The sequence below is a fragment of the Anomaloglossus baeobatrachus genome, chromosome 4 (assembly GCF_048569485.1).
Source record: "Anomaloglossus baeobatrachus isolate aAnoBae1 chromosome 4, aAnoBae1.hap1, whole genome shotgun sequence".
In the NCBI taxonomy this organism is placed as follows: Eukaryota; Metazoa; Chordata; class Amphibia; order Anura; family Aromobatidae; genus Anomaloglossus; species Anomaloglossus baeobatrachus.
The window spans coordinates 329959700-329980827 of NC_134356.1; the positions used below are offsets into that span (position 1 = coordinate 329959700).

Here is a 21128-nt window from a genome sequence, read left to right on the forward strand (position 1 = left end):
ACAGCGACAGAGCAACAACTAAATGTGCAGGCACCAGGAGCCGGCTTCTGCGGACACTGGTAACCACGGTTAACAGCGGGTAACCAAGAAGCCCTTCCCTTGGTTACCAGATATTTACCTTCGTTACCAGCGTCCGCAGCTCTCAGCTGTCAGTGCCGGCTCCCTGCTCTCTGCACACATAGCCAGACTACACATCGGGTAATTAACCCGATGTGTACTGTGGCTAGGAGTGCAGGGAACAGGGAGCCGGCACTGGCAGTCTGTTTACCGTGGTTACCAGCGTCCACAGAAGCCGGCTCCCTGCTGCCTGCACACGTAGCAGAGTACACATCGGGTAATTAACCCGATGTGTACTGTGGCTAGGTGTGCAGGTAGCCAGCGCAAAGCGGTGTGCGCTGGTAACCAAGGTAAATATCGAGTTGGTTACCCGATATTTACCTTAGTTACCAAGCGCAGCATGCTTCCTCGTGTAGCGACGCTCCAGCAATCACTGCCAGGTCAGGTTGCTGGTGGGATCGCTGGAGCGTCGCTTAGTGTGACATCTCACCAGCGACCTCCTAGCAACTTACCAGCGATCCCTATCAGGTTGTATCCTTGTTGGGATCGCTGGTAACTTGTTTAGTGTGACTGGGCCTTTAGGCTTCATATCTACCTAGATATATTTTTTACTGCTCTTAGACATGGTAGCTGTGTTGGACACAAGATTTTATTTTATCTTTAAGGTTGGTGTGCAAATTAGGCCAAGAAGATACTGCTAAATTTAATATAAGCAGCACTTTGTCAAATGGAAGGAAGACCGTCGATTTTAACACATTCTCTTTTGTGGTAAGTATAATCTATAATGAAGTACATAACACTTACAGCAAACAAACAGGACTGAAGTACTAGGCAACTATCTACTAAACAAGAAATATATAAGCCACAAAGATAAAGAAAAAAATAAATAAATGTGGACATTCATATATGGCAAAGGGTAGGGGCAAACCACAATCATATACAATAGCAATTTTCTAACAAAGTATATTTTTAAAGTTCTAAATGCTAATGACATGAATTTCTCACCTGTAACAACCCACCCAATCCAAAGCAAAGAAATCAAACCATAGATGTCCATAAATTAAATTATAGAACATTCTTACTGAAATTTATTTAATACTTTGAACAAAAGCCTTTACTGATGATGACAGCTTTAACACGCCTTCTGTATGGATAATCTAGTTGCATGCTTTGCTCAGATGTGATTTTGGCTCATTCTTACACACAAACACACTCTTCAAATCCTGAACTTTGAGCTTTAGTTCCTTTCTATTGAATTCATGTCAGGTGATTGGCTGGGCCATTCTAGCAGCTTTATTTTCTTTCTTTGAAACCAATTGAGACTTTCCTTGGCTGTGTGTTTGGGACTATTATCTTGCTAAAATGTCCACCCCCTTTCATCTTCATCATCCTGCAATATGGTAGCAGATTTTTATTAAGAATGTCTCAGAACATTTGTCCGTTCATATGTCGTTCAATTATATGAAGTTTGTAAATGCCATTAGCTGAACATAGCCCCACATAATATTGTTCCCATCTCCAAACTTCACTGTTGATATGGTCTTAAAGGCCTCTAAACATGGTGTTTATTATGGCATCCAAACAGTTCAATACTGGTCCCATCTGACCAAACTATATTCTCACAGTTTTTCACAGGCTTGTCTAAATGTTGTTGAACAAACATTAAATGTGCTTGAACATGAAACATTTTGTTCAGTAGTGGAGTCTTGCATCGTAAGCATGCATTGAGGACATGAAGTTTATGTGCATTTTTTATTGTTTTCTTTGAAACAATTGTACCTGCTGATTCCAGGTTTTTCTGTAGCTCTCCACAGGTAATCTTTGGCTCTTGGACAACTCTTCTGATAACTCTTTTACTCTTCACTCCTTTGTCTGAAATCTTGTGGGGAGCACCTAATTGTGGCCAGTTTATGGTGAAATTATTTTGTTTCCACTTTCAGATTATGGCCCCAACAGAGTTCACTTGAACCATGAGTAGTTTAGAAATTCTGTCACCAATCCCATCATGTCAGTATGTTTTGCAACAATAAAGTTGCAAAGGTCTTCAGACAGCTCACTGGTTTTACCCATCATAAGAATTTTTTATTTGTGTGGCACCTTGGTAATGAGACACCTTTTTATAGGCCATCAGTTGAACCAGCTGATATTAGTTTTCAATAAGTGGCAAGAATGATTTCTAATTACTGATAGATTTCAACTGGAATCATGACTTTCCACGGCTTTTGCACCTTCCTTTCTTCATATATGCAATACTTTTTCCCTGTGTCGTTTCTCATTAGTATACATAACTTAATTTGTGGATATCTATGGTATAAATTTGTTGCCTGAGTGGATTGGATGGGTTGTTACCAACATCTGGTGAGAGATTGATGTCAATAGCACTCTTAAGGGTACTTTACACACTGCGATATCGGTACTGATATCGCCAGCGTGCGTACCCGCCCCCATTGGTTGTGCGACACGGGCAAATCGCTGCCCGTGTCGCACAACATCGCCCAGACCCGTCATACTACTTACTTGCTTTGCAACATCGCTGTGACCGGCGAACCGCACCCTTTATAAGGGGGCGGTTCGTTCAGCGTCACAGCGACGTCACAGCAGCGTCACTGAACCGCCGCCCAATAGAAGCGGAGGGGCGGAGATGAGCGGGACGAACATCCCGCCCACCTCCTTCCTTCCGCATTGTGGCCGGGAGGCAGGTAAGGAGAGCTTCCTCGTTCCTGCGGTGTCACACGGAGCGATGTGTGCTGCCGCAGGAACGAGGAACAACTTCGTTACTGCTGCAGTAACGATATTTGAGAATGGACCCCCATGTCACCGATGAGCGATTTTGCACGTTTTTGCGACGATGCAAAATCGCTCATAGGTGTCACATGCAACAGTATCGCTAAAGCGACCGGATGTGCGTCACAAATTCCGTGACTCCGAGATCGCTTGAGCGATGTCGTAGCGTGTAAAGCCTGCTTTAGAAATATACGTACTTGGTGACGTTATTGATACTTATGGCAGCTTACAATTCGTTTAGATCAAAGTACTTGCATATACTAAGTGCAACAGATATTTACTGATTCTGTATTACATAAAAGTATTTTTTTATTTGCAATTTGTTTATTTTTTATTGTTCAATAAATAATTTTGTATTGCTTGAGTCCTGCTTGTTTGCTGTAGGTGGCATTTATATCATTTCTTCATTTGGGGCTGCATATTACTGTGGGAAAAGTGTTGTATAGTAAGGTACAGTATACATATATTGTTTGATTTCACATATATTTACTATAATGATATGTTTTTCTTTATAAGAATCCTGTGATAGAAAGCATTACACCAAGTTATGGACCACAATCCGGGGGGACTTTGCTTACCGTTAAAGGACATTACTTGAATAGTGGACAAGACAGAACTGTTTATGTTGGTAATGAAATCTGCACCATCAGGAGGTAAATATGAATTAACAGACAAGTCATTTATTATTTTTTGTTTCCTTGAGGATTATGATTAATGATGAGCGAGTTTCGAAATACTCGGATTCGCGATACTCGTAACAAGTACTGTCTAATACTCGCGTATGCATTCCGAATAGTGTGTACAATGCAAGTCAATGGGGAATACTCGCAATGTAACGAGTAACCTGAATGCCGCACTATTCGCTACTCGGCATTCAGGTTACTCGTTACATTGTAAGTATTCCCTATTGACTATTGATTTGCATTGCACAGACTATTCGGAATGCGAGTATTAGACAGTACTTGTTACGAGTATCGCGAATCTGAGTATTTCGAAACTGGCTCATCATTAATTATGATCAGATAGGTCAGTCACACACATTATATTAAAGCTAATCCACGTTAAATAGATAACAGATTTTTCCTCCAGCACCCCTATACACATGCATTCTAGGATAAGCATGCATGATAGTTTGAAAGGGGAAAAGGAGATAAGCCGCTGACACTTCCCTAGCCTTTCCTCTGTGGCCATAATTGGATCATCTATGGATCCATCCTTCGCGTATCTTGCCCACTGAGAAGTCCCCTACACAGATTGTCAGTTTATTGCCTTCTGTTATCTATTTTGTATGTTGAGTTTTAGAACGGTCACTGAATCATCTGTTCTTTATTATTTATGTTTAATTTTCTTTCTGTGGTTATTGTACTGTATTTTCGCACATCTCCTGCAGTGTATCCAGTACAGCCATTGAGTGCTATACACCAAGAAAAAAAATGAACACCTATCGGATTATGCTGAAAATTGACAGCGCACGTCGAGATTCAAGCACTTTGTTTACTTATAGAGATGATCCAGTCATTTCTAAGATACACCCAGCCAAGTCTTTCCTCAGGTAAGTGCGAATGTAATGTAACAGCTACCAAAGGTTACATGGACCCTATAATGTAGAAATAGAGCAGACATATTCATGAGACATATTCATACTTCTGAGATCATTTATCAAAATAATGACAAACTATTTACATGGTGTACCAACAGTAATAATAAGCAGAGCAAATTCTGGGGCACAATTAACCAATAATATGAACTAGAAAAGTCTTGTACTGTCCATAAAAATGTACAATTGTATTTGCAGCTTGATCTGTAATATTTGGATCAGTAAGCTTCAAGAAACTAGTCAAAGGCGGTGCCAAATTTATAATGAAAAAAAGATCTTTCTGTACTACAAAATCTAATATCCATGAGGAAAAGCCATCTTATTATATACGCTGTAAATCCTATGACACGCATGAAAAATGTGCCAGACTCCATGTATGTTAACGCCTCTATAGTTAGGGGTGTTGCCTTGATGTTAAATTGGCCAAGATAAAATAAAAGAAACATCTACTCACTTCCCGGACCGGTGCCATTCCAGCAATGCTGCTGCTGTATCTTCCGTAAACTGGAGGAGCAGAAGAAGGTATTACTGCAAAAAGAAAATTGTATAATAAAAGGAGAGATTTTATTTCTACGCATTTCAGGAGTCTGAGCCCCCTTCTTTAGGAAAGGAATTACTCTATGCACATCCTGTATCTTCCAGCAGTCATATGATAAGGCGACATTGTTATGCCACATTGCCACTGTAGCCAATCAGGGACACTAATCTGCTGCAGCCTTCACAATTACATCAGACAGAACTGTTCCATCTGATAAACCTGTGAAGGCTGCAGAGCATCAGTGACTGCAGTAGTGCTCATGTGACATAATGTCACATAACTGTCAGGGGATACAACATTGGAACAGCGCAAGTCTGGTAGAAGACAACCCTTTTAATTGTAACCAGACAGCTTCTTAACCCCAATAAACACCTTCATATGCAATATATAGATTTCTATATGTGAAAATAAAGTTTTAAGGCTCGCTTGTGTCATGATAATCATGGAGAGCAGGGGATAGGGGCTCATAGACTGGCCCTAGCTATCCCTTATTTCAGAGTTACCTCTGAAGGTGAGGATGTCTGGGCCGCCTTCCTGACCAGTCCTGATCTTATACCCCCTCTTCCTCTACCCCAGGGGAGGGCCAGGAAAGGAGTGTGATAAAACCAACAAAGCTAGACAAACAGGGGAAACTAAAACCATATCCCACAGCATGCTCACACAAAGGTATAATACAGTAAGTTGTAAAGAGGAAAATAAAAGCAGTGCGGGAACAACAAGATAACAAGAGAATTCCACATCAACTCCAAGCACCATCAGGATTGGGACACAACAGCACACAGGCCAACACAGCAATAAACTATAGTCGGCGAGGGATGACAAATTCCACCATCTTAAAAAGGCATGGAGTAAATGTGGCAGGTTTCCAACAACATGTGATCACAGAGGAAACCAGCAGGCTAGCAGTTTAACTCTTGCTAGCCTGACCATTAATGAGACCACAGCGGATCGATGCCTGAGCCTGCTTGGGTACCTCAGAAACACCAGAGAAACCACAATATGGCGTGTCAGAATCAGTAGTGTGAACAGCGTCTGATGCCTTCATGACACTAGGCAAGCTTTGAGAAAAAATTTGTGTGACAGCTTACAGTTGCCAGAACTGATTGATTCCCCCAGTCTAGTCCAGTCTCAGATCTTTTATGCAAACCCCCTGTGAATGATTGACAACCAGCACAGTGGTGGCATCACTATTTGGTCCCTGTAAATCTCAGAGCAATATATTTTGGCTCCCTAGCTATGCACAATAAAGATGTGTGTCTGCTACCAGGCTTTCTAAGTGAACTGTTCATGCCCAGGAAGGTAAAGCGTTCCTTGTATGTGATGAAATTTGCCATGACCAAATAGTGACGTTGCCGCTGCGCCGGATGTCAATCAGTCCCAAAGGATGTACCGTACTTACAAGATCTGAAGCTGGACTACTCTGTTGTGGGGAGACAACATGGTATTAGTCCTGGATTATTTACAGGCCATTCATACAAGTGTATGTCACACAAAGTAGTCTATTGTAATGCGGCACGAGGCTTATTTACAGTCGTGGTGGTTTTGGAGGTGTAATGGTGCTGATAGGTTCCCTTTCAGTTTGAATATTTTACCATTTTGTTTGCATGTCCTTCCTCTGGGAACTTGGTTTCCTCCCACATACAGAAAAAAACATACTGTGAAATTGATCTGATTTCCTATGAAAATTACCAGTAGTGTATGTGAGACAACACTAGGGATAGATACAGATGCAAGTGGATGAATTGTCTATATACCACTGTATACTCTGTATTCTCTGTACTATATCACTTGTGAGAATTATACTGGGTATTAAGCAGTAATTAGGGAATTACATACAATTTATTTCTTCACACTGCCCTTGTTCTCGCTTTCTATTAGATGGAAGCAGTGAGCAGCCAAGATTTCCAGTATACGTTGTCCTCAGTTTACTATCTTATCATGCATAGTCCGGAATAATTGTATTGACATGAGATCTTCCTCATTTAATTCACTCTGTAGTAGTATATTATACTGAGTGAATATATTGCAGATGTCATTATATCTAGACATAATCAATAATTCTAGACATGAAGGGTGGCCTGCAATTTTGCAGATTGGCAGGAATTTTGAGGGAGGTAATGGACGTATCATTCCTGACCTGGGAGGCTGTTAGTATCAGCAGATTCCTCTTTGAATGGTTTGTGTGGTTTGATCTTCATAAAAATGAAATGAGTTGGCTGCTTAGCTATGTGCTAGTGCCTGGAAACAAAGAAGATTAGGTACACGAAGGCCACAGGATAGGGATGGGCGTACAATACTAAACACTAAATTACTGTACTATACTATTATTCTACTAAATTACTATACTAAATGACTATACTAAAGCGTACTATACTATACATGTATTATAATATACAGTGCCTACAAGTAGTCTTCAACCCCCTGCAGATTTAGCAGGTTTGATAAGATGCAAATAAGTTAGAGCCTGCAAACTTCAAACAAGAGCAGGATTTATTAACAGATGCATAAATCTTACAAACCAACAAGTTATGTTGCTCAGTTAAATTTTAATAAATTTTAAACATAAAAGTGTGGGTCAATTATTATTCAACCCCTAGGTTTAATATTTTGTGGAATAACCCTTGTTTGCAATTACAGCTAATAATCGTCTTTTATAAGACCTGATCAGGCCGGCACAGGTCTCTGGAGTTATCTTGGCCCACTCCTCCATGCAGATCTTCTCCAAGTTATCTAGGTTTTTTGGGTGTCTCATGTGGACTTTAATCTTGAGCTCCTTCCACAAGTTTTCAATTGGGTTAAGGTCAGGAGACTGACTAGGCCACTGCAACACCTTGATTTTTTCCCTCTTGAACCAGGCCTTAGTTTTCTTGGCTGTGTGCTTTGGGTCGTTGTCTTGTTGGAAGATGAAATGACGACCCATCTTAAGATCCTTGATGGAGGAGCGGAGGTTCTTGGCCAAAATCTCCAGGTAGGCCGTGCTATCCATCTTCCCATGGATGCGGACCAGATGGCCAGGCCCCTTGGCTGAGAAACAGCCCCACAGCATGATGCTGCCACCACCATGCTTGACTGTAGGGATGGTATTCTTGGGGTCATATGCAGTGCCATCCAGTCTCCAAACGTCACGTGTGTGGTTGGCACCAAAGATCTCGATCTTTGTCTCATCAGACCTGAGAACCTTGAACCAGTCTGTCTCAGAGTCCTCCAAGTGATCATGAGCAAACTGTAGACGAGCCTTGACACGACGCTTTGAAAGTAAAGGTACCTTACGGGCTCGTCTGGAACGGAGACCATTGCGGTGGAGTACGTTACTTATGGTATTGACTGAAACCAATGTCCCCACTGCCATGAGATCTTCCCGGAGCTCCTTCCTTGTTTTCCTTGGGTTAGCCTTGACTCTTCGGACAAGCCTGGCCTCGGCACGGGTGGAAACTTTCAAAGGCTGTCCAGGCCGTGGAAGGCTAACAGTAGTTCCATAAGCCTTCCTCTTCCGGATGATGCTCCCAACAGTGGAGACAGGTAGGCCCAACTCCTTGGAAAGGGTTTTGTACCCCTTGCCAGCCTTGTGACCCTCCACGATCTTGTCTCTGATGGTCTTGGAATGCTCCTTTGTCTTTCCCATGTTGACCAAGTTTGAGTGCTGTTCACAAGTTTGGGGAGGGTCTTAATTAGTCAGAAAAGGCTGGAAAAATAGATAATTAATCTAAACATGTGAAGCTCATTGTTCTTTGTGCCTGAAATACTTCTTAATACTTTAGGGGAACCAAACAGAATTCTGGTGGATTGAGGGGTTGAATAATAAATGACCCTCTGAATAAACTTTTCACAATTTAAAAAAAAGAAATAACATTCTTTTTTGCTGCAGTGCATTTCACACTTCCAGGCTGATCTACAGTCCAAATGTCACAATGCCAAGTTAATTCCGAATGTGTAAACCTGCTAAATCTGCAGGGGGTTGAATACTACTTGTAGGCACTGTATGTAATGTTTCTTACAAATCATATTTTACCACACACATTCTCCTCCTGGAATGGCCAATATGGAAAATATGCTAAATGGACTGTTTTTCCTATCATGGACTTGATAATGATTCTATCTATCTATTATCTATTTGTCTGTCTAACTATCTATCTATCTACGAGGGGCTGCTGATAAGTCTTTGGCTTTACCCAGAAAGAAACGAGATAGGATGATGAAACTTTACATTTGTTCCACATACTTTCCACTGATGTCAACACACTTCTTACATCGGTATTTCAAGTTCTGTAAGCCTAGCAAAAAGGAGGATTTCTCAAACCAGGCATCCGTAGCAGCCATGGCATCAGAAATGGTGTGAAATTTGGTACCCTTGAGGTGTTTCTTCAGGTTTGGAAACAGATGATAGTTGGAGGGAGCTAGATCTGGTGAATAAGGTGGGTGGCCAACCAGCTGGAAGCCCAGCTCTGCCAGTTTTGCCGTGGTCGCTTGTGCAGTGTGAGCCAAGGCATTGTCTTGCAGGAACAAAATTCCATTGCCTTTTGGCCTTCAGAGCTGCCTTCAATTGGTTCAAAAGTTAAATGTAATACCTTGCATTGATGGTGGAACCCTTTTGAAGGTAGTCCACTAGCAGCACGCCCTCCTTATCCCAGAATACAGACACCAGCACCTCAGTGACTGATTTTTGCACCCTGAACTTTATTGGACAAGGAGAACCACTGTGCCTTCACTCTTTTGACTGCTCCTTGTTTTCAGGGTCATACAAATAAATCCAGGTCTCATCCATAGTGACTAGTCGATCCAAGAAGTTCTTATCAGTCCGGAAACGCTGACAAATGGACCGGGAAGTTTTCACTCGCATGCTTCTCTGATCTGTTGTCAAACATTTGGGGACCCACTTTGCAGATAGCTTCCTCATGTCCAAATGTTCATGGATAATGACACAAACACGTTCATGGGAAATCCCCACGATGTCTGCTATTGCTTTAGCTGAAATTCGTCGATTCTCCAGTATGAGATTGTGCATAGCATCGACAATCTCCAGAACAACAACCACTCTCGGTCGTCCAGGACGTTCCTCATCATTGGTGCTGAAGTGGCCCGTTTTAAATTTGGCAATCCAGTTCTTAACTGTGGAATATGAAGTGCATTGATCCACCAATGTCTGCGACATATCACTATGAATATCCATTGTGGACTTTCCTTGCAGAAACAAGAATTTTATCACTCCTCTGCTCTCAGTTGCTGTGAATATCGCATTAGACTCCACCATTTTGTTTTCCCGCGTGCGTAGAATACTGTTGTCATAAGCAACAAACACAAAATTTTGAAAACATATATTAGACACATAAGGCTTTCGTGTGATGTAATATTCGTTACCATAGAAACAAAAAAGTCACAAAGCTAAAGACTTATCAGTAGCTTCTTGTATCTATCTATATATCAATCATCTATCCATCTATATCTCTCTATCTATCTATGTCTATCTATCCATCTACTGTATGTCTCTATGTCTATCTTTCTATCCATCCATCTATGTGTCTTTCTATCTTTCTATTTGTCTGTCTGTCTATCTATATAATATCCATCTAACTGTAAATTATTAATGTGATGGATCTAGTATGTATCTGTACAATCCTGATATTAAATGTATTGCCATCCACAGTGGAGGAAGCACCATAATTGCCCAAGGAATAAATCTGAACGTAGTATCTTCTCCCCGGATGGTAATTCAGTTATCTGAACCGAGCATACAGTACAATATGGTAAGCATTGCATGTATACAGTATTATAGCTGCATAGTATAAGAATGAAATCTCTCCCAGTCATAAGTACTTCTATAAATCATGGGTTTTGCCCCTCACAGTTCATATATATGTGTATACACTGTAGGTGCTTATCTTGGGAAATGTACATTATATCTGAGGAACTCATTTGCCTATACAGTTTATTGGCATTGCCTATACAGGTTAGGAGAGCAGTGAGGAGCCAGAGCTTTTCATTACTTTGTCTCATTAAACATGTTTCAATAAATAGACATGTAGACTGAAATGAATCCGCTATTCCAGGAGCTTTGTGATTGCAGACGCAGCATGGTTTACTGACGATAAGCAAATGCTATTTTAAAACGACATTCATCCTGTGGTAAATCCACTTTATCCCTGTGTTCTCTTCCAATTCCCTGCACTGGAAATCTCTCTTTTATCTAACCCTACAGCATTTTCATTCTGAGCACTGGTTAATACTCCTAATGACCAAACTATACTGTTGCTAGAAAGAGTGAGATGTAGTTAGAAGGGTCAGGACTATATTGGGCAGATAATTGTGCTAATGAGAGTCAAGACAAATCTGGGGGACAACTTAGAGCATTGAAATGGTTGGCACATTTTCTGTTATAACATGATCTCAGAAGTTGTTTGATTGAATAGTCATGGCTTCTTCAAAAAATATGTTACCAGGTTTTTGCTGCCTCACCTGAGAGCAGCATGATGTGGGGGCAGATACCCTGATTCCAGTGATGTATTACTTACTGGGCTGCTTGCTGCAGTTTGGATAAAATCACTGTTTTATCAGCTGCAGATTCATCAGTTCTCTGAATGCTGAGCTCTGTATAACCCCACCCTCACAACACTGATTGGCAGCTTCCTGTGTACACTGTGCATAGTCAGATATCTGCCAATCAGTGATGGGTGGGGTTATACAGATGAAAGAATAAGGAGAACTATATGTCAGCAGGCTTACTAGTCCTCTAGTGATACTCTCCTGCTGATAAAACCATGATTTTATCAAAACTACAGCAAGCAGCAAAGTGACTGATACATTGCTAGAATCAGGATCTCTGTCTCTACATTACGTTGCTCTCATATTAGGTGACAAATTTCCTTTACTAGAAGACCATACAACTTGTCACAAGCATTGTTAATGCACCTCTGTAGAAATAAAACCTAATTTTGGCTTTTTACAACTATTATATACAGTATATATTTACAGAGATGTTTACAGAACCAATTTATACAAATACAAACATACTGACTCATGAATTGAAGAGCGGATTGCCCAAATTCTATAGTCCTCTAAAACCCTAACGCTGACGAGAGGATTAAGTTCATTTCCTCCCGGCAGTGGGGCTCAATGTCCAGGTACCAGGCAGGTTTCAAACCCTATTAACCTGTAGACTAACCCCATATCTGCAGGAGAATAGAGTTTTTCCACGTGACAGCTTCCCTTTAATAAATATATATATATATATATATATATATATATATATATACATAAAAACTGACTATGGAATATGAGCTATTTGCTCTTTGATTCATTAGTCAGTATGTTTGTATGTATATATATATATATACATATATAATATACTGTATATATATATATATATATACCGTGTGTATATATAGTACGATCTTGCGTATATACTGAACATGAATATAGATAGATAGATAACAGACAGATAGATAGATAAATAGATAATATATAGATAGCTGTTGTATTGTAGAAAAAATAGTGCCATTGCTATAGTGATAGGAAAACAGACTGTTTACCAAAAATCAAAAATGCAAAAATGCTGTCCATATGTAGCTGGCCTAAAAATAATATGATATGGAGAACCAGCAGCGCTTCTTATGAGGCTTAAGTAAACAGAACATGGAGAAATCTCCGAGTCAGCCATGATTCTGCTCCTCATCCCAGTAAGGTCATACCAGGCTTTTACTCTATTCTTTTAGAAACTGCACCTTCAGGTTGAACATTGTCCCTCATTAACATTAACCCGTTTAGCGCCATCTTTTCCATTATAAGCGAACACAGCATGAAGTTCATTCACTTACATGGCACACTCATTGAGGCAATGGGTCAAAAGTTCCTCTTCACCGGGGTTATTTATACACTAGTGATGCCATCCAAAGTGGCAGACATTAAACAATTAGCCAGTCCTGTATATCCTGATTTATTATTTTAGTCAGTGGAGGAATACAGGGAACTGATTTTGTTAATATGAACAGAGATAAAATCAATAATATAAAATGAAATGTTAGGTTTCCATATAAGAAACAGGAAAAAACACTCCATTTGGTCAAGTGTTCATGTTTTTTTCAATGAGAAGAGAATAAGCAGCTGCCACGCATCTGACAACGGCTATATCGCCTGTGTTCAATAAGAGTTGGTAATGAAATCCAACGTGCTCAATCATTCTTTGTCTTGGTATAATCTGTCTGAAAAGAGTCCCCATATACATTAGATTTTTGCCTGGTGCCACCAAAAATGTCAGGTTCATCGCCTTTGGTATAAAGCAGCACTCCTCAAGCTCTTTCCATTGGAGCCTAAACAGGCACACCAAAATGATGTCTAGCCTCAACCTGTAGTAATGGAAGTCCATACTAAAATGATTAATACCTCTCAATTTTGCTTTTTTGCCTTCTGAACACAGTAGAACATTAAATTAAGTATACAATGAGTCAATACTTATGCCAGCCGAGAGATTGCTGCAGCCAAAGAATAGTCAGTGAAGAATATGAGAACGTCTACAAAAACCACCTCTCCAGCTGCACCTCACGAACACCTAACTGGTATCTCACTGGTTAGGCCTACCTGACAGTTTGTGAAGCACTGGCCTAGTCTAAGGTAGTCTCCAGTAATGCTTCAGTAGGGTCTGCAGACATTAAAAAGGTGACTTGGTCTCTATTTCTGGGAAATCATTGACTTAATTGTTATCTTTCTTCTATTTTTTTATTTTTCTTAATATTTCCCATATTTATTATGAACAAACTAAGAATTCCCTAAAAATCCTAAAGTTTATAAGTATTATATGCCTATAGCCAAGGATGTAGTAAAGTGGCTTCAGAGGTAGCAGCCCAAACTGGACGTTAGTGGTTAAGGGGGTTCATCTCCCTCTAAGTGGGGTAACTTGAAGCTTCTGGGCCCCAATGTAAAATCTTCATTTATAATGTGTTTTTAATAGTACCAGTCTATTTTTCTGGACAAAAGTGGCCTTTTGAAGCCCCTTAAGCTAAGATGTGACTACAGCCTTTGGGCCAACTATGGTTTATTTTTTTGCAGCTCACAACTCTACAGTCTCTTTACTTCTTGTATTTTGGCAGCTCACAACTCTACAGTCTCTTTACTTCTTGTTTTTTGGCAGCTCACAACTCTACAGTCTCTTTACTTCTTGTTTTTTGGCAGCTCACAACTCTACAGTCTCCTTACTTCTTGGTTTCTGGCAGCTCACAACTCTACAGTCTCCTTACTTCTTGGTTTCTGGCAGCTCACAACTCTGCAGTCTCCTTACTTCTTGGTTTCTGGCAGCTCACAACTCTGCAGTCTCCTTACTTCTTGGTTTCTGGCAGCCCACAACTCTGCAGTCTTCTTATTTCTTGGTTTCTGGCAGCTCACAACTCTACATAGTCTCCTTACTTCTTGGTTTCTGTCATCTCACAACTCTACTGTCTCCTTACTTCTTGATTTCTGGCAGCTCACCACTCTACAGTCTCCTTACTTCTTGGTTTCTGGCAGCTCACAACTCTGCAGTCTCCTTACCTCTTGGTTTCTGGGAGCTCACAACTCTACAGTCTCCTTACTTTTTGGTTTCTGGCAGCTCACAACTCTACAGTCTCTTTACTTCTTGTTTTTTGGCAGCTCACAACTCTACAGTCTCCTTACTTCTTGGTTTCTGGCAGCTCACAACTCTACAGTTTCCTTACTTCTTGGTTTCTGGCAGCTCACAACTCTACAGTCTCCTTACTTCTTGGTTTCTGGCAGCTCACAACTCTGCAGTCTCCTTACTTCTTGGTTTCTGGCAGCTCACAACTCTGCAGTCTCCTTACTTCTTGGTTTCTGGCAGCTCACAACTCTGCAGTCTCCTTACTTCTTGGTTTCTGGCAGCTCACAACTCTACAGTCTCCTTACTTTTTGGTTTCTGGCAGCTCACAACTCTACATAGTCTCCTTACTTCTTGGTTTCTGGCAGCTCACAACTCTACAGTCTCCTTACTTCTTGGTTTCTGGCAGCTCACAACTCTACAGTCTCCTTACTTCTTGGTTTCTGGCAGCTCACAACTCTGCAGTCTCCTTACTTCTTGGATTCTGGCAGCTCACAACTCTGCAGTCTCCTTACTTCTTGGTTTCTGGCAGCTCACAACTCTGCAGTCTCCTTACTTCTTGGTTTCTGGCAGCTCACAACTCTACAGTCTCCTTACTTCTTGGTTTCTGGCAGCTCACAACTCTGCAGTCTCCTTACTTCTTGGTTTCTGGCAGCTCACAAATCTGCAGTCTCCTTATTTCTTGGTTTCTGGCAGCTCACAACTCTACATAGTCTCCTTACTTCTTGGTTTCTGTCAGCTCACAACTCTACAGTCTCCTTACTTCTTGATTTCTGGCAGCTCACCACTCTACAGTCTCCTTACTTCTTGGTTTCTGGCAGCTCACAACTCTGCAGTCTCCTTACCTCTTGGTTTCTGGGAGCTCACAACTCTACAGTCTCCTTACTTCTTGGTTTCTGGCAGCTCACAACTCTGCAGTCTCCTTACCTCTTGGTTTCTGGGAGCTCACAACTCTACAGTCTCCTTACTTTTTGGTTTCTGGCAGCTCACAACTCTACAGTCTCCTTACTTCTTGATTTCTGGCAGCTCACAACTCTACAGTCTCCTTACTTCTTGGTTTCTGGCAGCTCACAACTCTGCAGCCTCCTTACTTCTTGGTTTCTGGTAATACAGGCCCTCCACCTTCAGAAACAGTTCTAGCAAAACTGTAGTATTATTAGAACTATAAGGCTAAACACAAGTTCTGTTAATCTGAGTGTACAATCTATCACTGTATTTACATATAGAGAAAACAGTGCATTTGAATAAGATTAGACTAGGTATTGTGAAATCCTTCATGCTGGGGGATTGTGATTCTATAGGACTAATCAGAGCAGCTGAGAGGGAGGGAATTGCACAGCTAACTGTTGAAAGAAATCAGTGGGCTAGAGAAAGCTGACTGGTATTTTAAGAGTTAACTCCCCTCCTGGAATGTAACTAGTGTGCACCAGGTTTCATGGAAACGACCTGTACACTATGTAAGAGAAAAGCGCTTATTGGGACCTGTACATTATGTAAGAGAAAAGCGCTTATTGCTGGAAAATGACAACAAATAAAAAAAGCAAGTCAGTTGCAAACTTACTTATCTTCATGCTGTATAACTTATTAAAGCAATTTAATAACATGAGAATACTCTTTTAATGACTAATTATATTTGCAAAATCTAATCACAGCAGGCAAAGCATTCCCACAGCTAAACCTTCACTTTTATCAGTATAGAAGTATAGTAATCTTATACATTCTTATTGTGCACATACAGAAGCTGTATCTAACAGTGTAGTACTACAAATAGAATTTATTTTTGTCTTGAACTTTTGCTAAAGATACCAGAGAAACTCAAATAGACCTAAATGCTGTGATATCTTGATATAACATCCTCACACATAGCCTTCATCTCTACCATTCTGTTCCTTCCTGTCCTACCCAGGAAGCCGCGGCACGCATTTGAATAGCATTATTTATCACCTATATGACTCGAAGTGGAAGACAAAATGAGCAGGACTTGGCCCGACGGTACCTTTTGTTTAGCTTGGCACAGTTACAAGTCTAGAGATTCATGGGAAGGTTACTCTCTGGACCTCTTTGTGGTCTTTGATATTGACAAATAGATAATTTTCAGATTTTTTCCTATAACACAAACACAAGTAGAGGGGAAATTCAGTTTTTCCCATTAAAAGACATTTAATTCAATCATAACCAAAGGTGCTGCTTTGTGGCCAGTATTCTAATTGAGTAGCCAGTAGATTAAATTACCGCATTTCCTCATTGTTCTGCAATCCAATATTTCTTGAAAACTAAAACCATCGTATTCTTCAATTGCTAAAACCAATTTGGAGCTTAAAATGTCATGTCAAATCACATAACAGCAAGGTCATCGCAAATGAGATTTTCCTGCCCCTACCAATCAGTCATATTGCATCACTTCTAAAGAGCATTATTAGATTTTATCATTCCATAAGAGCATCTACTCCACTGACCTGCCTGCTAAAATGTGTGGTCTGCACTCGTGAACCACTTCTATAGAACAGCCTCAAAGAGACTTACATATACCACCATTATTAATTTAAAGGAAAGGACATCGCTACTCTTCAGTTGATAACCAGAGCAATGAATTCACCAATAATACAATAAAAAAGAAGGATTACAGAATATACGAGCCAGATACAGTTCAAGGAACATGTGAACCTCTTCTCAGACGAAAGGGCTTGGTGTCAGCGTAGGGTTTGAAGCCAATAAACCAGAAGAAAATGATCTTTCTTTGAACAGAAGTATTTAATTTAGAAGTTCTTTAAAACTATTAATTATTTTTCAGTTTTTGCATACATTAAGATCACAATTAATTCACTTAACTCAATATAGACACAGCAAAGAATACTGCAATAACAAATAACAAAAGTGGGGTACCACCAAAGACCAGGCGGCTGTTATTTTGTCCGTGAGTTGGTTGGACCCGGTGCCAACACTGACACCGGGCTTCTATGCCCAGCAGCACACTTTCAACTGTATATTAATCGCACTTTGAACTGTATTGGCATCCCAGACGCTGATACAGTTAAAACAAATGATGAAAGAGGGAGCGCTCCGCTCATTCCTTCATTCTGCCAGTGGGCATGATGACATCACTACTGCGTACCCACTCTGCCAATATGTGCATTGCTTCAGAACATATACTTTTGCAGAGAATGGTGTAGCAAGGGACCGATGAGAGGTATTTATTCTTTTTTAAGTCAGTACAGTCATGGCCAAAAGTTTTGAGAATGCTACAAATATTAATTTTTACAAAGTCTACTGCTTAAGTTTTTCTAATGGCAATTTGCATATACTCCAGAATGTCATAAAGAGTGATCAGCTTAACAGCAATTACTTGCAAAGTCAATATTGGCTAAGAAAATGAACTTCAACCCCCAAAACACATTTCAACATCATTGCATTCCTGCCTTAAAAGGAGCAGTTAACATTGTTTTAGTGATTGTTCCATTAACACAGGTGTGGGTGTTGATGAGGACAGGGCTGGCGATCAATCAGTCATGATTAAGTAAGAATGACACCCCTGGACACTTTAAAAGGAGGCTGGTGCTTGGTATCATTGTTTCTCTTCAGTTAACCATGGTTTTCTCTAAAGAAACACGTGCAGCTATCATTGCTCTGCACAAAAATGGCCTAACAGTGAAGAGTATCGCAGCTACAAAGATTGCACCTCAGTCAACAATCTATCGCATCATCAAGAACTTCAAGGAGAGAGCTTCCATTGTTGCCAAAAAGGCTCCAGGGCGCCCAAGAAGGACCAGCAAACGCCAGGACCGTATCTTAAAACTTTTTCAGCTGCGGGATCGGACTACCAGCAGTGCCGAGCTAGCTCAGCAATGGCAGCAGGCTGGTGTGAGTGCTTCTGCACGCACTGTGAGGCGGAGACTGCTTGAGCAAGGCCTGGTTTCAAGGAGGGCAGGAAAGAAGCCACTTCTCTCCAGAAAAAACATCAGGGACCGACTGATATTCTGCAAAAGGTACAGGGAGTGGACTGCTGAGGACTGGGGTAAAGTCATTTTCTCAGATGAATACCCTTTTCAATTATTTGGGACATCTGGAAAACAGCTTATTAGGAGAAGAAGAGGTGAGCCAGTCTTGTCTCATGCCACCATGCCACCAGTCTTGTCTCATGCCAACTGTTAAGCATCCTGAAACGATTCATGTGTGGGGTTGCTTCTCAGCCAAGGGAATCGGCTCACTCACAGTCTTGCCTAAAAACACAGCCATGAATAAAGAATGGTACCAGAATGTCCTCCAAGAGCAACTTCTCCCAACTGTCCAAGAGCAGTTTGGTGCCCAACAATGCCTTTTCCAGCATGATGGAGCACCTTGCCATAAAGCAAAGGTGATCACTAAATGGCTCATGGAACAAAATATAGAGATTTTGGGTCCATGGCCTGGAAACTCCCCAGATCTTAATCCCATTGAGAACTTGTGGGCAATCATCAAAAGACGGGTGGACAAACAAAAACCAACAAATTCTGGCAAAATGCAAGCATTGCTTATGCAAGAATGGACAGCTATCAGTCAGGATTTGATCCAGAAGTTGATTGAGAGCATGCCAGGGAGAATTGCAGAGGTCCTGAAGAAGAAGGGTCAACACTGCAAATATTGACTTGCTGCATTAACTCATTCTAACTGTCAATATAACCTTTTGGTACACATAATATGATTGCAATTATATTTCTGTATGTGATGTAAACATCAGACAAACACAATTAAAAACCAGAGGGCAACAGATCATGTGAAAATATAATTTTGGTGTCATTCTCAAAACTTTTGGCCATGACTGTAAGTACACTGGTATACAATAGCCATAATACCATATGAATGACTATGGGGTTTGGATCATACTATTTGGATGACTATGGGGGTGCATTATGATATATGGAGGACTATGGGGGGTGCATTATAATGTATGGAAGACTATAATGATGTAAGGGAAAAAGGGGCTAGTAGATTGAGAAATTGACATCCATACAAGCTCCGTGCAATGCACATTATGTCAGTCTGTAATGGTGGCCCTAATAAAAGTGGGCCTCAACTTCAATATCATCATAAGTGTCAGCTCGAGTTTGCAAAGAAATACGGAAAGTGGACAGTAGAAGATTGGAAATGGGTGATTTGGAGCAATGAGAAGAAAGTCAATAGACTAGGCTCTGATGGGTAAAATGAGCCTGGAAGAAATAAGGGAAAAAGGGGATAACAGATCGAGAAATTGAAGGAACTGTCAAGTTATATGGAGGAAGCCTGATGATATGGGATTGTTTCAAAACCAAAGGCATTGGATACTTGACCAGGATCGATGGTGATCTCAATGATGAGCTGTATGTGAGTATACCACTGCGTACACTCGAGTACTATGAGTATGAAAAGGAGAAAATAGTGTTCCAGTAGGACAATGATCCAAAGCATAAGTCAAGATTGGCAAAAAAAAGGGTCAATGACAATGATTGCTGGATTGGCCCCCATAGCTCTCAGACCTCAAACCAATCGAAAACTTGTGGGTGGAGTTCAAGAAAAACTGTATACATATCCACGTGAGTCGATCAGTATACACCAATATTGGAAACGTGTAGAAGAGACCTGGGATCAGATTTTGGTCATGCCATGCTTGAAATTTAACTTTTTAGGAACAAACTGTAACAATTCAGTGACATGACAAGAATCTGCATAAGTAATCATATGCTAAATAATTGGAAGTCAAATGTATGTATTATATAGCCAAGAATATAAAGGTAGTCTCACACTAGAGGTTGTGGTGGATGGGGAGATATAGAGCCTTAAAAGCCAAAGGTGAAAACATTGTTACACTTTTGCTCATCAATGTATATGGAGGACACTATAGGGGTACATTATAATATATGAAGGATTATGGATGGTGCATATGGAGGACTATAGAGGTGCATTATAATATATGGAGGACTATGTGGTACATTATAATATATGGTGGACTATGGGTGTGCATTATAATATTTGGAGGACTATGAGATGGTTTATACTATATGGAGGAATGTGGGGTGCATTATACTACATGAAGGACTATGGGGTGCATTATAATATTTGGACGACTATGGGGTGCGTTATGATATATGGATGACAATGGGAGGTGCATCATATTATATGGAGGACTATGTGGGGCCAATTATACTATATGGAAGGCTATGTGGGGGGCTATTATAATATTTGTAGGGCTATGTGGAGGCAAATATACTATTAGGAGGGCTATGTGGGGGGGGTCATTATAATATTTGGAGAGCTATGACACATCCTTTATACTTTATGGAGGTCTATTTGAGGATCATTATACTGTTTGCAAGCAATTATACAATGTGAAGGTGCGTGGAGAGACCATCATACTGTTCAAGGGCTGTGTGGGGCCATAAAACTGTATGTAGCTCATTATACTGCAGGGAGAGCTGTGTGTGGGTCACAGTTGGGGATCATACTTTGTTGGGTCGTCATACTTTGCCATGGTAGTTGAGGGTGGGTTCCCTTTTGGTCATCATACTGTGCATGTGGAGAGTACTGTGGAGAAATTCACTATGGGGGCACCTTACAGTGGAGCACTT

At 40.7% G+C, this 21128-nt stretch overlaps 1 protein-coding gene across 1 annotated transcript in view; it reads left to right on the plus strand.

Annotated features, from left to right (window-relative positions):
* MET (MET proto-oncogene, receptor tyrosine kinase) overlaps positions 1–21128 on the plus strand; it is a 213239-nt gene that overhangs the window by 115474 nt on the left and 76637 nt on the right. Inside the window, exons 7-10 of the mRNA XM_075345034.1 lie at positions 723–825; positions 3358–3494; positions 4232–4393; positions 10618–10717. Coding sequence (XP_075201149.1) covers positions 723–825; positions 3358–3494; positions 4232–4393; positions 10618–10717 — 502 coding nt within the window. The remainder of the gene's footprint in view (positions 1–722; positions 826–3357; positions 3495–4231; positions 4394–10617; positions 10718–21128) is intronic.